At 43.0% G+C, this 20,993-nt stretch overlaps 1 protein-coding gene and 1 long non-coding RNA gene across 8 annotated transcripts; both read right to left on the reverse strand.

Annotated features, from left to right (window-relative positions):
* Nucleotides 1-417: 417 nt before the first annotated feature.
* On the reverse strand, nucleotides 418-5,917 carry LOC118944513. The gene is made up of 3 exons (XR_005039851.1): nucleotides 5,754-5,917; nucleotides 2,599-2,639; nucleotides 418-1,775 (listed from the first exon to the last, which is right to left on the reverse strand). It is a non-coding gene; the product is annotated as an uncharacterized LOC118944513 (long non-coding RNA).
* A 1,225-nt stretch (nucleotides 5,918-7,142) lies between these two features.
* LOC110506771 (WD repeat-containing protein 76) lies at nucleotides 7,143-17,950 on the reverse strand. 7 transcript variants are annotated; one of them, XM_021586627.2, is made up of 16 exons: nucleotides 17,784-17,950; nucleotides 14,687-14,827; nucleotides 14,456-14,524; nucleotides 13,463-13,555; nucleotides 13,301-13,356; nucleotides 12,828-12,948; nucleotides 12,537-12,638; nucleotides 12,286-12,326; nucleotides 11,964-12,120; nucleotides 9,497-9,655; nucleotides 9,199-9,314; nucleotides 8,988-9,086; nucleotides 8,565-8,714; nucleotides 8,327-8,380; nucleotides 7,948-8,056; nucleotides 7,143-7,717 (listed from the first exon to the last, which is right to left on the reverse strand). In XM_021586627.2, exons 1-16 carry the CDS (start codon nucleotides 17,844-17,846, stop codon nucleotides 7,574-7,576), a joined length of 1,674 nt encoding a protein of 557 aa, XP_021442302.2. In that variant the 5' UTR covers nucleotides 17,847-17,950; the 3' UTR covers nucleotides 7,143-7,573. The 7 variants fall into 7 exon arrangements, with proteins under 7 accessions (XP_021442302.2, XP_036819851.1, XP_036819849.1 ...); XM_036963956.1 differs by lacking the exon at nucleotides 17,784-17,950 and adding an exon at nucleotides 16,210-16,534; XM_036963954.1 differs by lacking the exon at nucleotides 17,784-17,950 and adding an exon at nucleotides 16,493-16,525.
* Between the last annotated feature and the right edge of the window lie 3,043 nt (nucleotides 17,951-20,993).

Raw genomic sequence — 20,993 nt, forward strand, 5'->3', positions numbered from 1 at the left:
TAACTGTTTCTGGCAGCGGAGAGACCTCTAGTGGTCAAAAGGCAGTTTTAGCATGGGCAGAGTCATTTTATTTATTTAACCTTTATTTAACCAGCAAGGGCTCATTGAGATTTGAAATCTCTTTTTCAAGAGCATCCTGGCCAAGATAGGCAGCACCAAATAATTTCACAATTAAAGACAGACATGAAAAACTACAATCTAGTAAAAACCATAGAATTCACAGGAGTATAACAAAATCAAAAACAGCAAATTAATTAAAAACATTGCCAGGTCAGGGAATCAGTCTCAAGATCATTCATCTGTGATTTAAAAACACCAATCAGGACAAGTTCTTCCAGTTTAAAAGTATTTTGTAAGGCGTTCCAAGCCGATGGAGCAGAGTCCATTAAAACCCTTTTAGCAAATTCAGTTCGGACATTTGGAACAGTTAGCAGGAAAAAGTCCTGCGAATGAAGAGAGTACCCACCACATTTCTGAACAATAAAAATGGCCAAATAAAATGTTAGTAAACCCAAAGTGGCTTTGTAAATAATAGTATACCAGTGAAGGGCCATTGAGCTCTTCCAGCATTTAAAAAATTGTCAAAGTAGTCAACTAGGTGGGGATTTTTATGGTTGTAGCCTCAATGGTGCAGCCCATGCTGGCACAGACACTATGATGGCACAGATATAAAGATGTCTCCTCTATCCATCTATTTTCCTGGCTATGTTGTTGCTACGGTGGCTCAAGAGGGACAAACAGTAATATTGCCGCATTTTTTCTTCAGGGAATGTGCAAGCACAGACGTTCGCTTCGCTTAGCCAAGTTCTGCTAGGAGCAAACCAAACCTGTTTGCGGACGCCTTAAGGGTTAGAGCATTGGGCCAGTAACCTAAAGGTTGTTGGATCGAATCCCCGAGACGACAAGGTAAAAATCTGTCGTTCTGCCCCTGAGCAAGGCAGTTAACCCACTGTTCCCAGGGCGCTGAAGAAGTGTATGTCGATTAAGGCAGCGCCCTGCACCTCTCTGATTTAGAGGGGTTGGGTTAAATGTGGAGGACACATTTCAGTTGAAGGCATTCAGTTGTACAACTGACTAGGTATCATCCCCCTTTCCTTAACCAGAGCTAGTATGACTTCAGTGTAGTTGTTGTGAATGTATTACAACACTGCCATCTAGAGGTGAAACACTGGCACTAGATCTTCACTTGGGGGTTTTGTATGGCTCTCAGACTACATTATAATAACATGACTTGTCTGCCTCAGCCTCCGTACTGAAAAATAATAAACTACATGAAAAGTGCAACTTCAGCTATAACTTTATTGACTTACAAAACAATAGCAAAAGTGTCTTGGAGATAAAACATACAACATAAAAAAACAACCAATGACGGCCTACCCCGGCGAAACCCGGACGACACTGGGCCAAATATGCGCCACCCTATGGGACTCTCAATCATAGGTGAATGTGATACTGCCTGGATCAGGACCACAATGTTCTGGTAAGTCACCAGAATGTCCTGACAAGGTTTCGGGTTAAGGTTAAAGTTAGGATTTTGAATAAACACATTTTTACTCTCCAAAAAGTCCTGGAAATTGACAAAAACAAAGCTGTGTGGCAGCGTGAGATACTGAGAGTACGCTCAAAGTTCCACAACTCCACCCAACTTGTCCCCAGCAGCCATCAGCACACGACTGCTACACTGGTGGAAGGCAACAGAGAAGATACGACTCTTCACCACCTTAGCTACTCCTCCAATCTCACTCCGCTCCATGCTCTTCAGAGTACTACGGTACCTGGAAACATATCCAATATAATGTCAGCCTGGCACAGGTTAGGGTTTTACACGTCTTTACATTCAAATCAGTACAAGATGTCCATTAAATACTAATACAATAATGTAGTTTGTCACAGAACACTTATAAAAAGGACAAATGCCTAACCTCCATAATGTAACCATTTCCTGTTTGGCCCTGTCCGGGGGTGTCCTCGGATGGGGCCACAGTGTCTCCTGACCCCTCCTGTCTCAGCCTCCAGTATTTATGCTGCAGTAGTTTATGTGTCGGGGGGCTAGGGTCAGTTTGTTATATCTGGAGTACTTCTCCTGTCCTATTCGGTGTCCTGTGTGAATCTAAGTGTGCGTTCTCTAATTCTCTCCTTCTCTCTTTCTTTCTCTCTCTCGGAGGACCTGAGCCCTAGGACCATGCCCCAGGACTACTTGACATGATGACTCCTTGCTGTCCCCAGTCCACCTGGCCGTGCTGCTGCTCCAGTTTCAACTGTTCTGCCTTATTATTATTCGACCATGCTGGTAATTTATGAACATTTGAACATCTTGGCCATGTTCTGTTATAATCTCCACCCGGCACAGCCAGAAGAGGACTGGCCACCCCCATAGCCTGGTTCCTCTCTAGGTTTCTTCCTAGGTTTTGGCCTTTCTAGGGAGTTTTTCCTAGCCACAGTGCTTCTACACCTGCATTGCTTGCTGTTTGGGGTTTTAGGCTGGGTTTCTGTACAGCACTTTGAGATATCAGCTGATGTACGAAGGGCAATGTAAATACATTTGATTTGATTTGATTTGTAAAGCAAAAGTCCAAATATGGCAAGCAATAAACTCACTCTTTCAGATCCAACTCCTCCTTTTCTTCTTCGATTGAATCCTGTGGAATAAAATAAATAACAGTAAATGATCAGTGAGAAGAGTGAACTGTAAACAGCTCTGAACATACAGTAGAAGATTTGCTCATGATGATGAATAAATGTGCTACCTACCATCAGACTCTAACTAAATGGGACTTTTAAACTGAAATGATTATAAGCCAAGACCCTTTCAAGTGTGTGTAGTATCTTGGGTTGTGTTTGTAAAGTAATGTCTTGATGGTAGAGTCAGCAATACACAAGTAAACAGCAGTATGGGCTGACTTCCACAACTTACAGACTGACTACACTGCATGCGTCACATCCGCGAGCGTTGCAATATAAATGTAGAAATCTATGTTATTCAATTATTGCACCCACACTGCTTGTGCGCACCAACGAGTGTCTGCGTTGCCAAGGGCTAAAATAGAAGTCAGTTCTATTTCTGACGCAGATCACGCTGTAAGCGAAAGTGAAAACAGGTTTTTAGAAAATGTTGCAAATGTATTAAAAATAAAAAACAGAAATACCTTTTTCACATAAGTATCCAGACCCTTTGCTATGAAACTCGAAATTGAGCTGAGGTGCATCCTGTTTCCATTGATCATCCTTGAGATGTTTCTACAACTTGGAGTCTACCTGTGGTAAATTCAATTGATTGGACATGATTTGGAAAAGCACACACACACCTGTCTATATAAGGTCCCACAGTTGACAGTGCATGTCAGAGCAAAAACTAAGCAATAAGGTCGAAGGAATTGTACGTAGAGCTCAGAGACAGGATTGTGTCAAGGCACAGATCTGGGGAAGGGTGCCAAAATTTCTCTGCAGCAGTGAATGTTCCTAAGAACACAGTGGCCTCCATCATGCTTAAATTGAAGAAGTTTGGAACCACCAAGACTGTTCCTAGAGCTGGCCATGCGGCCAAACTGAGCCTGAATGCCAAGTGTCACGACTGGAGGAAACCTGGCACCATCCCTACGGTGAAGCATGGTGGTGGCAGCATCATGCTGTGGGGTTGTTTTTCAGCGGCAGGGACTGGGAGACTAGTCAGAATTGAGGCAAAGACGAATGGGACAATGTACAGAGAGATTCTTGATGAAAACCTGCTCCAGAGCACTCAGGACCTCAAACTGGGGAGAAGTGGCCCAGAATGTCCTTGAGTGGCCCAGCCAGAGCCCAGACTTAAACCAGATTGAACATCTCTGGAGAGACCTGATAATAGCTGAACAGCAACGCTCCCCATCCAACCTGACAGAGCTTGAGAAGATCTGCAGAGAAGAATGGGAGAAACTCTCCAAATACAGGTGTGCCAAGTTTGTAGCGTCATACCCAAGAAGACTTGACGCAGTAATCACTGCCAAAGGTGCTTCAAGGTACTGAGTAAAGGGTCTGAATAATAATGTAAATGTGATTTATTTAAAAAATAAAATAAAATAAACTATTCGGTTTTTACTTTGTGATTATGGGGTATTGTGTATAGACAGATGAGGGGGAAAAACGATGTAATACATTTTAGAATATAACTGTAACGTAACAACATTTGGACAAGGTCAAGGGGTCTGAATTCTTTCCTGAACGCACTGTGAATATATAAATATATATAAATAAATAGATATATTCACACTACCAGTCAAAAGTTTTAGAACACCTACTCATTCAAAGGGTTTTTCTTTATTCACCTATTTGCTACATTGTAGAATAATAGTGAAGACATCAAAACTATGAAATAACACATATGGAATCATGTAGTAACCAAAAAAAGTGTTAAACAAATCAAAATATATTTGAGATTCTTCAAATAACCACCCTTTGCCTTGATGACAGCTTTGCACACTCTCAACTAGCTTCATGAGGTAGTCACCTGGAATGCATTTCAATTAACAGGTGTGCCTTCTTAAAAGTTCATTAGAGGAATTTTTTTCCATCTTAATGTGTTTGAGCCAATCAGTTGTGTTGTGACAAGGTAGAACATAGTATACAGAACCCTATCACTATTTGGTAAAAGACCAAGTCCATACTATGGCAAGAACAGCTCAAATAAGCAAAGAGAAACGACAGTCCATCATTACTTTACTTTAAGACATGAGTCAGTCAATACGGAAAGTGGAGTCGCAAAAACCATCAAGCACTATGATGAAACTGGCTCTCATGAGGACCGCCACAGGAAAGGAATACCCAGAGTTACCTCTGCTGCAGATGATAAGTTCATTAGTTATCATCCTCAGAAATTGCAGCCCAAATAAATGCTTCACAGAGTTCAAGTAACAGACACATCTCAACATCAACTGTTCAGAGGAGACTGTGAATCCGGCTTTCATGGTCGAATTGCTGCAAAGAACCCACTACTAAAGGACACCAATAATAAAAAGAGATTTGCTTGGGCCAAGAAACACGAGCAATGGATATTAGACCGGTGGAAATCTGTCCATTGGTCTGCAATCCAAATGGGATATTTTTGGTTCCAACTGCCGTGTCTTTATGAGATGAGGTGTGGGTGAACGGATGATCTCTGCATGTGTATTTCCGACCGTAAAGCATGGAGGAGGTGCTTTGCTGGTGACTGTCTGGGATTTATTTAGAATTCAAGGCACACTTAACCAGCATGGCTACCACAGCATTCTGCTGGTTTGTGCTTAGTCAGACTATAATTTGTTTTTCAACAGGACAATGACCCAATGCAACTCCAGGCTGTGTAAGGGCTATTTTACCAAGGAGAGTAATGAAGTGTTGCATCAGATGACCTGGCCTTCACAATCACCCGACCTCAACCCAATTGAGATGGTTTGGGAAGAGTTGGACAGCAGTGTGAAGGAAAAGCAGCCAACAAGTGCTCAGCATATGTGGGAACTCCTTCAAGACTGTTGGAAAAGCATTCCAGGTGAAGCTGGTTGAGAGAATGCCAAGAGTGTGCAAAGATGTCAAGGCAAAGGGTGGCTACTTAGAATAATCTCAAAATATAAACTATATTTAGATTTGTTTAACACTTATTTTGGTTACTATACAATTCCATGTGTTATTTCATAGTTCTAGTCACTATTGTTCTACAATGTAGAAAATAGTAAAAATAAACAATTGAATGAGTAGGTGTTCTAAATCTTTTGACCGGAAGTGTATATAAATTAAAATAAACTAACCTTCAATGCGCCATTTAAAACCTGTTGATGCGAGGAGTTCCTCTAGAGGAAGTCTTGCGTCTTTGTATTAGCTACAGCTAATAACATCAGCTGAAATGCACCCAAAATGTCCTCTGGTCCGGAAACGTTGCGCATCAAAACTTCAAAATTACATATTATATGTCGACTAAACAGGTCAAACTAAGTGCAGAAGCAAGCTTTATGATGTTTTTAACACACAAAACAAATTTCAATTCAACCGGGCATCGTTTGCTCTTCCCAGGAGTGCTGGAACAAAGGAATGGCTGTGACCAATTCGCGCCCTAACGCACAGGTTTTTTTCTCGCGGCACTTACTCAAATCACTCCCATAGGGCCAATTCTCGCGCGATTTGAACGATTAAACGCTCTACAGAAAGAGGACATCTAGTGGAAGAGATGGAAAGTGTCCCCAGATCCATAAGTGGTTGGGAAGGGTGGGGGCGATGACGTCAAAGTTGCTCCAACTTTCATGACCACAAAACTAGTTTGGAAGAATGCATGCCCTGTGAGTTCTGCTATACTTACAGACATAATTCCAACGGTTTTAGAAGCTTTAGTGTTTTCTATCCAATAATAATTATTATATGCATATATTAGCAATTTTTGACAATTTTTTTTTCAGTTTACTAGGGGTACCCAATTTCTCCAAAGGGGGCGTAAATCTGCCATGCCCTCAAAGAGTTAAAAGAAAACACAACTCTCCCCTATTTTGTACCACCCCACCCCAGTCAATTTCAAATCGTCCCTTATCACTGCATATTGACTTGAACGATGCATTGGCAGAGCAATTCAAGCCTGCTCAGACCATTTTAAATAAAATTATAGAGATGCTTCTCAGAAACACTTTATTTCACGAGGACAGGCCTTACCCTTGCTGAGATCTCATTAAGTGATCGGAAAGGTTAAAAAGGCCACGGACAGGTCAATGTTACTCCTTAGTCTAATTCTTAAATTCAACAAGTTTTGTCAAATATCTAAAGATGGTGCTCAATTGATGTGACATGTTCAGGGCTGATGTAGAACAAAGATGATTCAAATCAAAGTACAAATGTAATTAAAATGCAAATTAGCCAGTACAGAATACATAATTACAGTAATTTAAGCCCAATAATTGAAGGTAGGGTGGTCATATTATTAACAAAGATTGCTTTATCAATTTGAAAACAATTTCTGAAATTTCCCCCACAGCCTAACATACACAACACTTCTCACTAAACCTACTAGTCTAATAACATAGCTTACTTCTAAGGTAGGCAGGCCTACACTGTAATGTTATTGTTGGTGTTGAGGGAAAAACTGCAGAAAATAATTAGCCTAGGCACAGAAGAGTGAGTTGCCTGATATGGGACACATTTTCAACACACTGGTATTTAGCCATGATTTTAATGATTGTAGGGCTGTAGCCACTGAATTCTGGTAGTTTTTATTGAAAGAATAAAACCATCAATCACAAAATTCACTCACAATACAGCCAATGAAAGAGCTAAACTACATGAAAAGCACAACTTCGGCTAAATATACAACTTTATTTAAACTAACAAAACATCAATAATTTGATAGAAAACAACAAAGGCAGCTTGCAGAAAAACATTAAACAACTTATTTTGGTCTATTCTAAGCATGTGTTCTAGGCCCGTATCATGATTCACATTTTAGAGTAGGAGTGCTGATCTATGATCAGTTTAGCCTTCCAGATCATAATGAATAATAGGGAGGGTACCTGATCCTAGATCAGATGTTTTGTGAACAATGGCCAAGGTTTCTACTCTCAGGCAGCGAACACATACAGGCATCCTGCTCTCAGTCGGTGAAGACGTACAGCCGCCCGGAGGCGTTACCCCCCAGTAGAGCGTTCCTGGTGGGGTGGAAGGCTGTGACTGAGAGCACAGTGGTTATCTCTGGGTCCTGGAAGGAGTGCTGGAGCTGCCCACTCTCATGGAACACCTGGATAGAAAATGATATACTTTATTGTCCCAGAGGAAAAAATTGTCTTGGACACAGTGCCCCTGTATACAAAATATATGAAACGTTACCCATACCATGCATAGCCACATAATCCATAACTTGTACACTGACCTTACACATTCTGTTAGGGGAATAGTAACATGACCTCAGATCTTACTTATTGTTTTTGAGGTTTGATGATAGACGTGGGAACAAAGGAGTGCTTATACCTGGACTCTGCGAGGCCGCTGCATGCTGCCCACAACGAAGCAATCGTCCCTCTTGGGGTCCCACGTCGCCTGCAGCTTGGACAGCCAGCGCCCTGTGTACAAGTTCTGTCTGCAAAGAGGGACAAAGGAAATGGATTCATCAGCATTACACCAATACACTATTACAAATACTTCTGGATTTGCTGGCTGATGTCTATTTGTATAAAGCATACATACTAGAACACCGGCATTGGAGAGTAAACCAATGCAAACAGAGGTTGCGGGATCTTTCCAATGTTTTTTTATTTAATCTTTATTTAGCCAGTAGCGATAAAACACTATTTCTCATGAGATACCTGGTCAGTTTCGCTTTGTAAATGTGATAGAATAATGAATTTACTGGATGGAGGTCAGTAGCGGAGCTCTGGAGGTTAGTTCCGAGGTGTCGTAAATCCTGAAAAACAAAGTACATTTAATTGATAAACATTTCAGGTTTCAAGTATTGGACAATAGCTTAGTGCAACTTTTAAAACACTTATCGCACATAAGCAAATTATTTATTTGAACTTCGGTCATTTTTTTTTTATCTCTTTGCATATTTTAATGTACTAACATCTTACTGTGGCATGCAGACTCACCTGATGTTGTCTAGGCAGGTGGTCACTACTCTGTTGCCAGTGCCAGGAGAGAAGTAGGCACTTGAGATGCTCTTTGAGTGACCATAGAGCTGGGAGACTGGCTCTGTTGACGACGCCTTCAAACATCGAGCATCGTAAATGCTCACAATACTAGAGAAAAATCCACAAAAAAATCTATCAGTTTAAGCAACACAAAATATCAATGAAATAAAACGTGGATTTCCTTAATAGGACTATCTATCTATCTATCTATCTATATATATATATATAAAAGTAATAATTTTGCAAACTTGACAAAATACATCAACTTATTAAAACATAGGATTGTCCCAAGGCTTGTATAGAGATTGCTTGCCATAATGACATGGGTCGACCTGATTGGCTGACATATTGCACATCAAAGCACTGATTCCCATTTTGTACCTGTTCTCAGCCACCATGATGTACTGCTTCTGAACAGGGTGGACGTGAACACAGCGAACCGTCTTGGTGTCCAGGCTATGGAGGGACTCATGAGAGGTTCTGAGTAAAACGAGACAGACCAACATTAATAAGGCATTAGCAATAAGCTTTTGACTTATAACACAATGGCCAGTCCTTGTACAGAGAGCAAATCAAAATGATGTTACTTTACCCTGGAGTCCGCCTGTCAACAATGGCAACGTCTCCGTACCAGTCCCCGGTGACCAGCGTCGAACAGTCATGTGACAGGAAGTCAAAGGTTCTCAAGCCATCCTTGATCCGATACACCTAGTTGGAGAAAGGACAGAGATAACGTAACAAAGACCAAACAGGTAATCTAAAGTCTGATATGTGTGTTCAATTCCCACTGGGGTCACATATGAAAATACATGCACTCACCGTTTTATGTTGCTTTGGAAAAACTGTTTGTTAAATGCCATTTATTATCATCACTGTATTATGCATGGTACCTCATCAAAAACGGCTTTCTCCACGTCTGTGCTCCGTAACGTCCCGTCGTAGCTGAGGGTCAACAGGTCTGTAGGATGTGACCTGGAGAAGGCCATGCAGGCCACCGGCTGGACGTGTGGCTCAAACAGCAGCACGCCCTCATCCCCCATATCAGAGTCCTGAGGAAACAAACAGCAGCACGCCCTCATCCCCCATATCAGAGTCCTGAGGAAACAAACAGCAGCACGCCCTCATCCCCCATATCAGAGTCCTGAGGAAACAAACAGCAGCACGCCCTCATCCCCCATATCAGAGTCCTGAGGAAACAAACAGCAGCACGCCCTCATCCCCCATATTAGAGTCCTGAGGAAACAAACAGCAGCACGCCCTCATCCCCCATATCAGAGTCCTGAGGAAACAAACAGCAGCACGCCCTCATCCCCCATATCAGAGTCCTGAGGAAACAAACAGCAGCACGCCCTCATCCCCCATATCAGAGTCCTGAGGAAACAAACAGCAGCACGCCCTCATCCCCATATCAGAGTCCTGAGGAAACAAACAGCAGCACGCCCTCATCCCCCATATTAGAGTCCTGAGGAAACAAACAGCAGCACGCCCTCATCCCCCATATCAGAGTCCTGAGGAAACAAACAGCAGCACGCCCTCATCCCCCATATTAGAGTCCTGAGGAAACAAACAGCAGCACGCCCTCATCCCCCATATCAGAGTCCCGAGGAAACAAACAGCAGCACGCCCTCATCCCCCATATCAGAGTCCTGAGGAAACAAACAGCAGCACGCCCTCATCCCCATATCAGAGTCCTGAGGAAACAAACAGCAGCACGCCCTCATCCCCCATATTAGAGTCCTGAGGAAACAAACAGCAGCACGCCCTCATCCCCCATATCAGAGTCCTGAGGAAACAAACAGCAGCACGCCCTCATCCCCCATATCAGAGTCCTGAGGAAACAAACAGCAGCACGCCCTCATCCCCCATATCAGAGTCCCGAGGAAACAAACAGCAGCACGCCCTCATCCCCCATATCAGAGTCCTGAGGAAACAAACAGCAGCACGCCCTCATCCCCATATCAGAGTCCTGAGGAAACAAACAGCAGCACGCCCTCATCCCCCATATCAGAGTCCTGAGGAAACAAACAGCAGCACGCCCTCATCCCCCATATCAGAGTCCTGAGGAAACAAACAGCAGCACGCCCTCATCCCCCATATTAGAGTCCTGAGGAAACAAACAGCAGCACGCCCTCATCCCCCATATCAGAGTCCCGAGGAAACAAACAGCAGCACGCCCTCATCCCCCATATCAGAGTCCTGAGGAAACAAACAGCAGCACGCCCTCATCCCCATATCAGAGTCCTGAGGAAACAAACAGCAGCACGCCCTCATCCCCCATATTAGAGTCCTGAGGAAACAAACAGCAGCACGCCCTCATCCCCCATATCAGAGTCCTGAGGAAACAAACAGCAGCACGCCCTCATCCCCCATATCAGAGTCCTGAGGAAACAAACAGCAGCACGCCCTCATCCCCCATATCAGAGTCCCGAGGAAACAAACAGCAGCACGCCCTCATCCCCCATATCAGAGTCCTGAGGAAACAAACAGCAGCACGCCCTCATCCCCATATCAGAGTCCTGAGGAAACAAACAGCAGCACGCCCTCATCCCCCATATCAGAGTCCTGAGGAAACAAACAGCAGCACGCCTTCATCCCCCATATCAGAGTCCTGAGGAAACAAACAGCAGCACGCCCTCATCCCCCATATCAGAGTCCTGAGGAAACAAACAGCAGCACGCCCTCATCCCCCATATCAGAGTCCTGAGGAAACAAACAGCAGCACGCCCTCATCCCCCATATCAGAGTCCTGAGGAAACAAACAGCAGCACGCCCTCATCCCCCATATCAGAGTCCTGAGGAAACAAACAGCAGCACGCCCTCATCCCCATATCAGAGTCCTGAGGAAACAAACAGCAGCACGCCGTTGTCGTATTCACAACTGGGAACTCGGAAACCTCCGACTTCAGTGCGTTCAAAACAACTGGGAACTCGGAAACCTCCGACTTCAGCGCGTTCAAAACAACTGGGAACTCGGAAACCTCCGACTTCAGCGCGTTCAAAACAACTGGGAACTCGGAAACCTCCGACTTCAGCGCGTTCAAAACAACTGGGAACTCGGAAACCTCCGACTTCAGCGCGTTCAAAACAACTGATCAGACTGATTTTTTTGTTGTTGATTTGAACGGTCATCCAACTCGGGCCTCTTTCTAGAGCTCCGACCTGAAGATCACTGATGTCATGATTTGGACTTTTATTTTTCCTGAGCTTCCAGTTGTTTTGAACACAGCAAGAGTCCTGAGGAAACAACAAACGGCAGCACGACATCACCCATACCAGATTCCTGAAAGAACAACAAAACCCAAATAAGCCCAGTCACACATTAACTCTACGGCCTCCAGTTTCACTGTATGTACTCACGAGGTTCCAGAGCCCCACTCCACCCAACTTGTCCCCAGCAGCCATGAGCAGACGACTGCTACACGGGTGGAAGGCAACAGAGAAGATACGACTCTTCACCACCTTAGCTACTCCTCCAATCTCACTCAGCTCCATGCTCTTCAGAGTACTACGGTACCTGGAAACATATCCAATGTAATGTCAGCCTGGCACAGGTTAGGGTTTTACACATCTATACATTCAAATCAATACAGGAAGTCCATCAAATACTACAAATATATACATTTGTCACAGAACGTTCAGAAAAAAGGCCAAATTCCTTAACATTCTAAATGAAACTCACTCTCCCAGACCCAACTCCTCCTTTTCTTCTTGGATTAAATCCTGTGAAATAAAATGAAACTGTAAAAGAACAGCAAAGCTGCAAACAGTTATGCTGAACATAGGACTGAAGAGTTAGCCTGGTCCCAGATCTGTTTGTGCGGGCTTGCCAAACGTTATGGTCATTTTCATGCCTAATGAGTTGGCAAAAACGCACAAACAGATCTGGGACCGTGCTAGAGAAAAGTAGGTAATGGTGAACAAATGTGCAACCTCTGTCCACAGCTTGAGAAGTTCAGGTGGCAGTGAACTATCCTCCTCCATGTTGATTGGCTCCATACTAATGGGACCCTCTGGCTTCCTGGCACGTTCAATCTTTAGTAAATACACATCAACATAAACAAACAAACCATTTTCATGAGAAATAAACTATTGTTTCAAGATTAAAATGGAACAAATGTGAGAAGTAGGCTTTTCTGTGTAGTTAAGTACAATTTCTTAACATAAGAGCATATCCTATGGTCAGTTACTCACGTCGCATTTTGCTATTGATCAGTCACTTACTCGTTCGACTTCATAATAAATCCTGTGTGGTTCCGGGGGCAGGGGGAGTCGCTCTGCTTCCTTCTTCTGGATTCTCAAGGACTTGGTGCGAGGAGGCAGTATCTCTGTCCAGGCTACCTTACTGTAGTGAGCCAAGACATTAGTTACATTGCGTTAGAAACAGAAACGAGTCACACTGACATTCTCTATCCAAGCTGGCCATAATAAATTCATTCTGTATGCCATACGTTACAGAAGCTCATATGGGCCGTATGTCCTAAAGGGTTTGAGTATGTATAACAGAAGCTCATATGGGCCGTATGTCCTAAAGGGTTTGAGTATGTATAACAGAAGCTCATATGGGCCTTATGTCCTAAAGGGTTTGAGTATGTATAACAGAAGACCAAATTCGACTGACCAATGTAAGCACATACACAGGAAACATTGAAGTAAATATTTTCAGTCATTGGTACAGATGTTGAATCTGTCATTACTTGTTCTGTCTCTTGAGACCTCGCTGTGTTTTTTCTGGTTTCAAATCCTGCTTGGCCTATTGAGGAAACAATAATATATGTTATTCATTTCACCACACAAGAAGTTTCAGTAAAATATGCATAAGTAGATACCATTTAAACTCTGTTCTTCAACAAACTAACCTCAAGCAGTTTTATGGAGGACAGGAACACTTGGTTTTGTCTGATATTTTCCAACCGTTCCAATTCATATATCGATAGACTTCCAGGTTGTATCTGAAATGTAAAAACAAAGAGTAAAGTGAGATCACCAACAGGATTGTATTCATTCATGCAGTTTTCAAATGTCTCCTCTTGGATCCACAGACGTTTCACACTATTGTTATAGCCCTGAACTAGCTCACCTGATCGCCTAAACAAGGGTTGTGTCCTCTGCTCAGATGTTGATGATGTATGCCACAACACTTGGATCGGTATTTTACATATCAGCTAACCACATAATATGTTGTTATAGCTATCTGGTGTCCGACGGCAGCCGATGACGGGGTGTGCTAGCCCAGGAATAATTCAAATACGTGGAATACCTGGGGGTCGCCGAGGAGATGTTTGAAAACCTCTGCATTAGTCCACATGTAACATATGAACCTGGGTCTACCACGGGAGAAACCAAGGTCTTGACCATTAGACCAAGAGGAAATTCTCTATTGGCACTAGAACCGACTGATTTTGAAGTCGCAGGTGGGGCTACCTATCACGTGACCATGAGCAACCATGACTGAGTCAAGTCCGCTACAGTCACCCCCCTTGATCTCCTGCCCCACGACAGAGTGCCCCTCCCTCGAATGGCACCCCAGCACGAACACTCCAAGATGATTGGATGATAAGAGCTGTTAGAACAAGAGGATATTGGCCTGAAGGCTGAAATAGATTTTGAACTCGCAGGGAGGGGCTACCCATCACGTGACCTTGAGCAACCATGACCGACTCATGTCCTCTACACATACGCCATAGCAAACGTTTCGCAACAGAAAAGAAAAACAAGCATTTTTCATTGGACAACTTGAGGTAGTCTCTCCCTGTTTCAATATTATACAATCAGTTCTCTTCCGTTTGGTGCCAAATGAAACATGACACCTAGGTTATTTGGCCTAAATACTGTGTGTGATGAACACTTACATCCTTGTCTTCCTTCTCCTCTTTGACTTTTTCAATTCTTCCTTCCACTTTCAAAGGAAGTGCTTTTCTCTGAGACAAATTGCATTTAATTGTAAAGTACTACCATTGCCCAGTTATAGCCCATTATACACACAATTGAGACAAACAATCATGCATGCATACATTCACTGAACTTGGCACTTTGGAATTGCATCATGGATCAGTGGTCATCATATGGGTGGACACACTTACCTTTCTTTTCATTCCTTGATTTTCTTTGAAGCTGGGATTTGGTACCAGTACCTCATCTGGGGTGAATTTCTTGGGTTTGCACCCCTCTTTTGCTGAATGGAGTACAGGGACACCACTCTCGGTGTTCGCTGGCTTCATTTCCTGCAATTAAATGTTGGGATGCATTTCAATTTGGTAATGACTTAAACAGGTTTATAAGATTGCTAGCTAGCTCCGACAATGCTGGAGGTCCAGGAAAGAAACCTAGTTAAGTGCCCAAGGAAACTTCAGGTGCACATGGGCGGGGAATTTACAAAACTACAGTAATGTGAATGCATAAAAAGTCATCTCAGAACCCGGAAACATATCTCGCAATGAGCGCTAGCAGAGACGAAGATGGGGCATCACTAGCTTCTATAACCACAAAGTTATAATATCCGCCCATTTCTACAATTTATCTTGTTAAAATTTTATTTTAAACCTAACCTTAACCATGGACTGCTAACCTCATACCTAACCTTAAAATGATGACCGAAAGCACGTTTTTTTTTGTAGCCAATTTTGAATGTGGCTGTGGATCCTGACTGGAATCTAACTTTGTGGCTAAAGAAGCTAGTGGAAACCACGGATGGGCGAATGGGATGGGTCGTCAGTAGTTACTTCAGCCACAAAGTCAATTCACCATTATTTCAGGTCATTTAATGCTTAAAAACAAAACACATATGAATAACGTATTCGGCTACAGAAGTGCTATTTTTTTTATCGCTCTCTACAGTTTACGTCCAAAAACAAATTATGTGAAATGACGTAAACAAATACTGAGTTACTGGCTAACTGCACTGGCTAGCATAGCTAACGAACTAGCTACGGTCGCTGCGCACATGACATCGATGAACCACCAAAGGCAAACCCCATTTCTGTTACAAATTGAGTACAGGGCAGGTAGATGGTTTTTCGTGCCCAAAGTCGACCTTTAAAATCTTATTTTAAACCTAACATTAGCAGCAATGCTAACCTTACAATAATAACAAGCGAATAATTATTTTCATACATTTTTACGATATTTCCAATTCTGACTGTGCTATCTAGTGGAAACCCAAATAGTCAGCGATAGATCATCTTTGGCGCTAGTCAGCTGCTTCTCGATGTCTGTTGAGAGACAAGTTAGATAAGACAACGCATGCTGGTCCTAGGTCTCGTTTTAGTGGTTATGGTACATTACAGTTATTGCAACCTACCATTTCATTGATCTCCACTCACCCAGGGCACCAGTCCATGCATAACTAACCCAATGTTTTTACAATTAAGTTATGGTTGCTTGTCACTAACTAACGTTAGCGTCTCTTGCAAACCCTTCTCCGTGTGTAGTGTTTTCAGCCGTTACATTCGCCCACTGTTGGCTACATCCGAACTACAATTCTGATGTTATGTTTTAATGTTTAGAAACTTCAATAATCTTCGCTCAAAACGGGTTTCGGAACATTTGCTGATATGCCCCTTATCTTTCATGAAGTAAGAAAGCGTCTTTCAAGAAAAATACACACCTTACTGTAGCAGTTTGGTGCAGATCCACAAGCTGTGTGCCTCTAGTAGACAAACTACACGTCCTCCCCAGTTTAACTTAAACACAGGTGTTCACCGAACACTAGATAGTTCATTAGCACAGGTGGCCGCCACCTATGTCTGCCATAAATAAGTGATGTAACATGGACATGTGGCTGTGTGGGAACACTAACCTTTTGAAGGTGTGTTGTAATTTAACTTTTGTATTATTATTTGTTTCTTGCCGATATGAAATACACGTTCCGTGTGTTTTCAAAAACGTACCGCAAGCGATGAGTTCATGTTTAGAGCAAGTGCTGGGGCTCTTAACAAAACACCCCCTGTCCGAAGATACTACTGTCATCAATAGGCGCTAAATCAGTTACCTCTGAATGGGGTAGCTAGCTATATCAGTAGCTAAGTAGGTTTAACATTGACCTAGGTATTTGACAAAAGCAATATGTCGCAACAAAAAAATTGTAATGGAAACGGAAGATGGGAGACATTTTCTAAACATTACATTTGTATCCATTGGACTGGGGTGGATTTTTAATCTGTCAAACTTTCTTTATTGCAACAGATCTGATGGAAGCGGTGTTTTTCCTGACTTTCAAGAATGGCTGAATTGATTCGCCTTGCTTTTCTGTTTGGCTGGCAAGTTTTACCATCCAATTATTTCAGATCTACATGAGTGCAAGTTTCATCATGGCACGGACCATGGCGATACGTTGGCACATGAGATGTATTAGAATATAGCAAATATTAGTCAATTATTGCATTCTATCCATGCTGGTTTTTGCGGGCTACCTGCAGTTGTGAAAAGTACTTAAGTAAAAATACATTTAAAGTAGTTTGGGGTATCTGTACTTTACTATTTGTATTTTTGGCAACTTTTACTTTACTACATTCCTAAAGAAAAAGTGTACTTTTTACTCCATACATTTTCCCTGACACCCAAAAGTACTCGTTACATCTTGACAGGAAAATGGTCCAATTCACACTTATCAAGTGAACATCCCTGGTCATTCACTCTGGTCTGGCAGACTCGCTAAACACAAATGCTACGTTTGTAAATTGTGTTAGTGTGCCCTTGGGTATCGTCAAAAGGTTAAAGTAGAAATGATTTATACATTTACTATTTATACTTAAGTACATCTTAGCAATTACATTTACTTTTAACACTTAAGTATATTTAAAGCCAAATACTTTCACTTTGGTCATTTTCTATTAAGGTATCTTTGCTTTTACTCAAGTATGACAATTGAGTACTTTTTACACCACTGGCTACATGAAACAGATAGATGGGAGGGCATACAGGCTGTCTGCGCAATTTGCCTAAATGGGTAATGGAAACGCTTCAAAAACTACATTTTTATTCGACGTGACGTCATTACGTCCAGCTGTTTTAGTCGACACCCCAGCAGGCAATTGTCGCATGTATTTTCTACACGAACTCTAAATGTTGACAACAACAAAATATCACTGGACAAGTTAATGGAAACAACTTGTGACTCACTAGCAATGTTTCATGGGTAGTTGTATATGCATAGTTCTAAGCGATGGTCCTTAATCTTACCTGCAACATGTAGTACAATTTCACAAACGTGTTCGGAAGATTTGGTTCTTCCGAAACCATCATGCAAATCGAGTCGAAGATATTTAGCTTGCAAAGCTATGTCCGAAAAGCTGTGTTTTCTTGAATAACCTAGTTGATGTATCCTGCACCACAGGAAAAACCCTTTCCCGCCAAGATGGTGTTTTGTAACAAACCCCTCCCCTTTGTTGTGTAAAATAATTCACAGCAGCTGATTGGTTACTATATATTATTTTATAACAGAGCAGACATGCTTGGCGCACATTTGTTTATAAAAAAATTAGGGGATCAATATAATTTAGCTTTTCATGTGCCAATGGCTTTGGGGGTATAGCTCTTAGGAATATATATATATATACACACTGCTCAAAAAAAGGGAACACTAAAATAACACATCCTAGATCTGAATGAATGAAATATTCTTATTAAATACTTTTTTCTTTACATAGTTGAATGTGCTGACAACAAAATCACACAACAATTATCAATGGAAATCAAATTTATCAACCCATGGAGGTCTGGATTTGGAGTCACACTCAAAATTAAAGTGGAAAACCACACTACAGGCTGATCCAACTTTGATGTAATGTCCTTAAAACAAGTCAAAATGAGGCTCAGTAGTGTGTGTGGCCTCCACGTGCCTGTATGACCTCCCTACAATGCCTGGACATGCTCCTGATGAGGTGGCGGATGGTCTCCTGAGGGATCTCCTCCCAGACCTGGACTAAAGCATCCGCCAACTCCTGGACAGTCTGTGGTGCAACGTGGCGTTGGTGGATGGAGTGAGACATGATATCCCAGATGTGCTCAATTGGATTAAGGTCTGGGGAACAGGCGGGCCAGTCCATAGCATCAATGCCTTCCTCTTGCAGGAACTTCTGACACACTCCAGCCACATGAGGTCTAGCATTGTCTTGCATTAGGTGGAACCCAGGGCCAACCGCACCAGCATATGGTCTCACAAGGGGTCTGAGGATCTCATCTCGGTACCTAATGGCAGTCAGGCTACCTCTGGCGAGCACATGGAGGGCTCTGTGGCCCCTCAAAGAAATGCCACCCCACACCATGACTGACCCACCGCCAAACCGGTCATGCTGGAGGATGTTGCAGGCAGCAGAACGTTCTCCACGGCGTCTCCAGACTCTGTCACGTCTGTCACATGTGCTCAGTGTGAACCTGCTTTCATCTGTGAAGAGCACAGGGCGCCAGTGGCGAATTTGCCAATCTTGGTGTTCTCTGGCAAATGCCAAACATCCTGCACGGTCTTGGGCTGTAAGCACAACCACCACCTGTGGACGTCGGGCCCTCATACCACCCTCATGGAGTCTGTTTCTGACCGTTTGAGCAGACACGTGCACATTTGTGGCCTGCTGGAGGTCATTTTGCAGGGCTCTGGCAGTGCTCCTCCTGCTCCTCCTTGCACAAAGGCGGAGGTAGCGGTCCTGCTGCTGGGTTGTTGCCCTCCTACGGCCTCCCCCACGTCTCCTGATGTACTGGCCTGTCTCCTGGTAGCGCCTCCATGCTCTGGACACTACGCTGAGAGACACAGCAAACCTTCTTGCCACAGCTCGCATTGGTGTGCCATCCTGGATGAGCTGCACTACCTGAGCCACTTGTGTGGATTGTAGACTCCGTCTCATGCTACCACTAGAGTGAAAGCACCGCCAGCATTCAAAAGTGACCAAAACATCAGCCAGGAAGCATAGGAACTGAGAAGTGGTCTGTGGTCACCACCTGCAGAACCACTCCTTTATTGGGGGTGTCTTGCTAATTGCCTATCATTTCCACCTGTTGTCTATTCCATTTGCACAACAGCATGTGACATTTATTCTCAATCAGTGTTGCTTCCTAAGTGGACAGTTTGATTTCACGGAAGTGTAATTGACTTGGAGTTACATTGTGTTGTTTAAGTGTTCCCTTTATTTTTTTGAGCAGTGTATAACAGAAGGAATCATGTAGTAACCCAAATAGTGTTAAACAAATCAAAATATATTTTATATTTGAGATTCTTCAAAGTAGCCACCTTTTGCACACTCTTGGCATTCTCTCAACCAGCTTCATGAGGTAGTCACCTGCAATGCCTTTCAAGGAACAGGTATGCCTTCTTAAGAGTTAATTTGTGGAATTTCTTTCCTTCTTAATGCATTTGAACCAATCAGTTGTGTTGTGACAAGGTATGGGTGTTATACAGAAGATAGCCCTATTTGGTAAAAGAGCAAGTCCATATTATGGCAAGAACAGCTCAAATAAGTAAAGAGAAACAACAGACCATCATTACTTTAAAACATGAAGGTCAGTCAACCTTGAAAGTGCAGTTGCAAAAACCATCAAGCACTATGATGAAACTGGCTCTCATGAGGACTGCCACAGGAAAGGAAGACCCAGTTACTTCTGCTGCAGAGGATAAGTTCATTAGTTACCAGACTCAGAATCGGCAATTAACTGCACCTCAGATTGCAGCCCAAGTAAATAAATGCTTCACAGAGTTCAAGTAACAGACACATCTCAACATCAACTGTTCAGAGGAGACCGCGTGAATCAGGCCTTCATGGTCGAATTGCTGCAAAGAAACCACTACTAAAGTACATCAATAAGAAGAGACTTGCTTGGGCCAAGAAACACGACATTAGACTGGTGGAAATCTGTCCTTTGGTTTGACAAGTCCAAATTGAAGATTTTTGGTTCCAACCGCCGTGTCTTTGTGAGACGCAGGGTAGGTGAATGGATGATCTCCCCATGTGTGGTTCCCACTGTGAAGCATGGAGGATGAGGTGTGATGGTGTAGGGGTGCTTTGCTGGTGACATTGTGTGATTTATTTTTAATTCAATGCACACTTAACCAGCATGGCTACCACAGCATTCTGCAGCGATACGCCATCTCATCTGGTTTGCGCTTAGTGGGAATTTGTTTTTCAACAGGACAATGACCCAAAACACACCTCCAGGCTGTGTAAGGGCTATTTGACCAAGAAGGAGAGTGATGGAGTGCTGCATCAGATGACCTGGCCTCCACAATCACCTGACCTCAACCCAATTGAGATGGTTTGGGATGAGTTGGACAGCAGAGTGAAGAAAAAGCACCCAACATGTGGTCAGCATATGTGGGAACTTTCTTCAAGACTGTTGGAAAAGCATTCCAGATGATTACGTCATGAAGCTGGTTGAGAGAATGCCAAGAGTGTGCAAAGCTGT

This window comes from Oncorhynchus mykiss, chromosome 26 (genome assembly GCF_013265735.2).
Source record: "Oncorhynchus mykiss isolate Arlee chromosome 26, USDA_OmykA_1.1, whole genome shotgun sequence".
Lineage (NCBI taxonomy): Eukaryota > Metazoa > Chordata > Actinopteri > Salmoniformes > Salmonidae > Oncorhynchus > Oncorhynchus mykiss.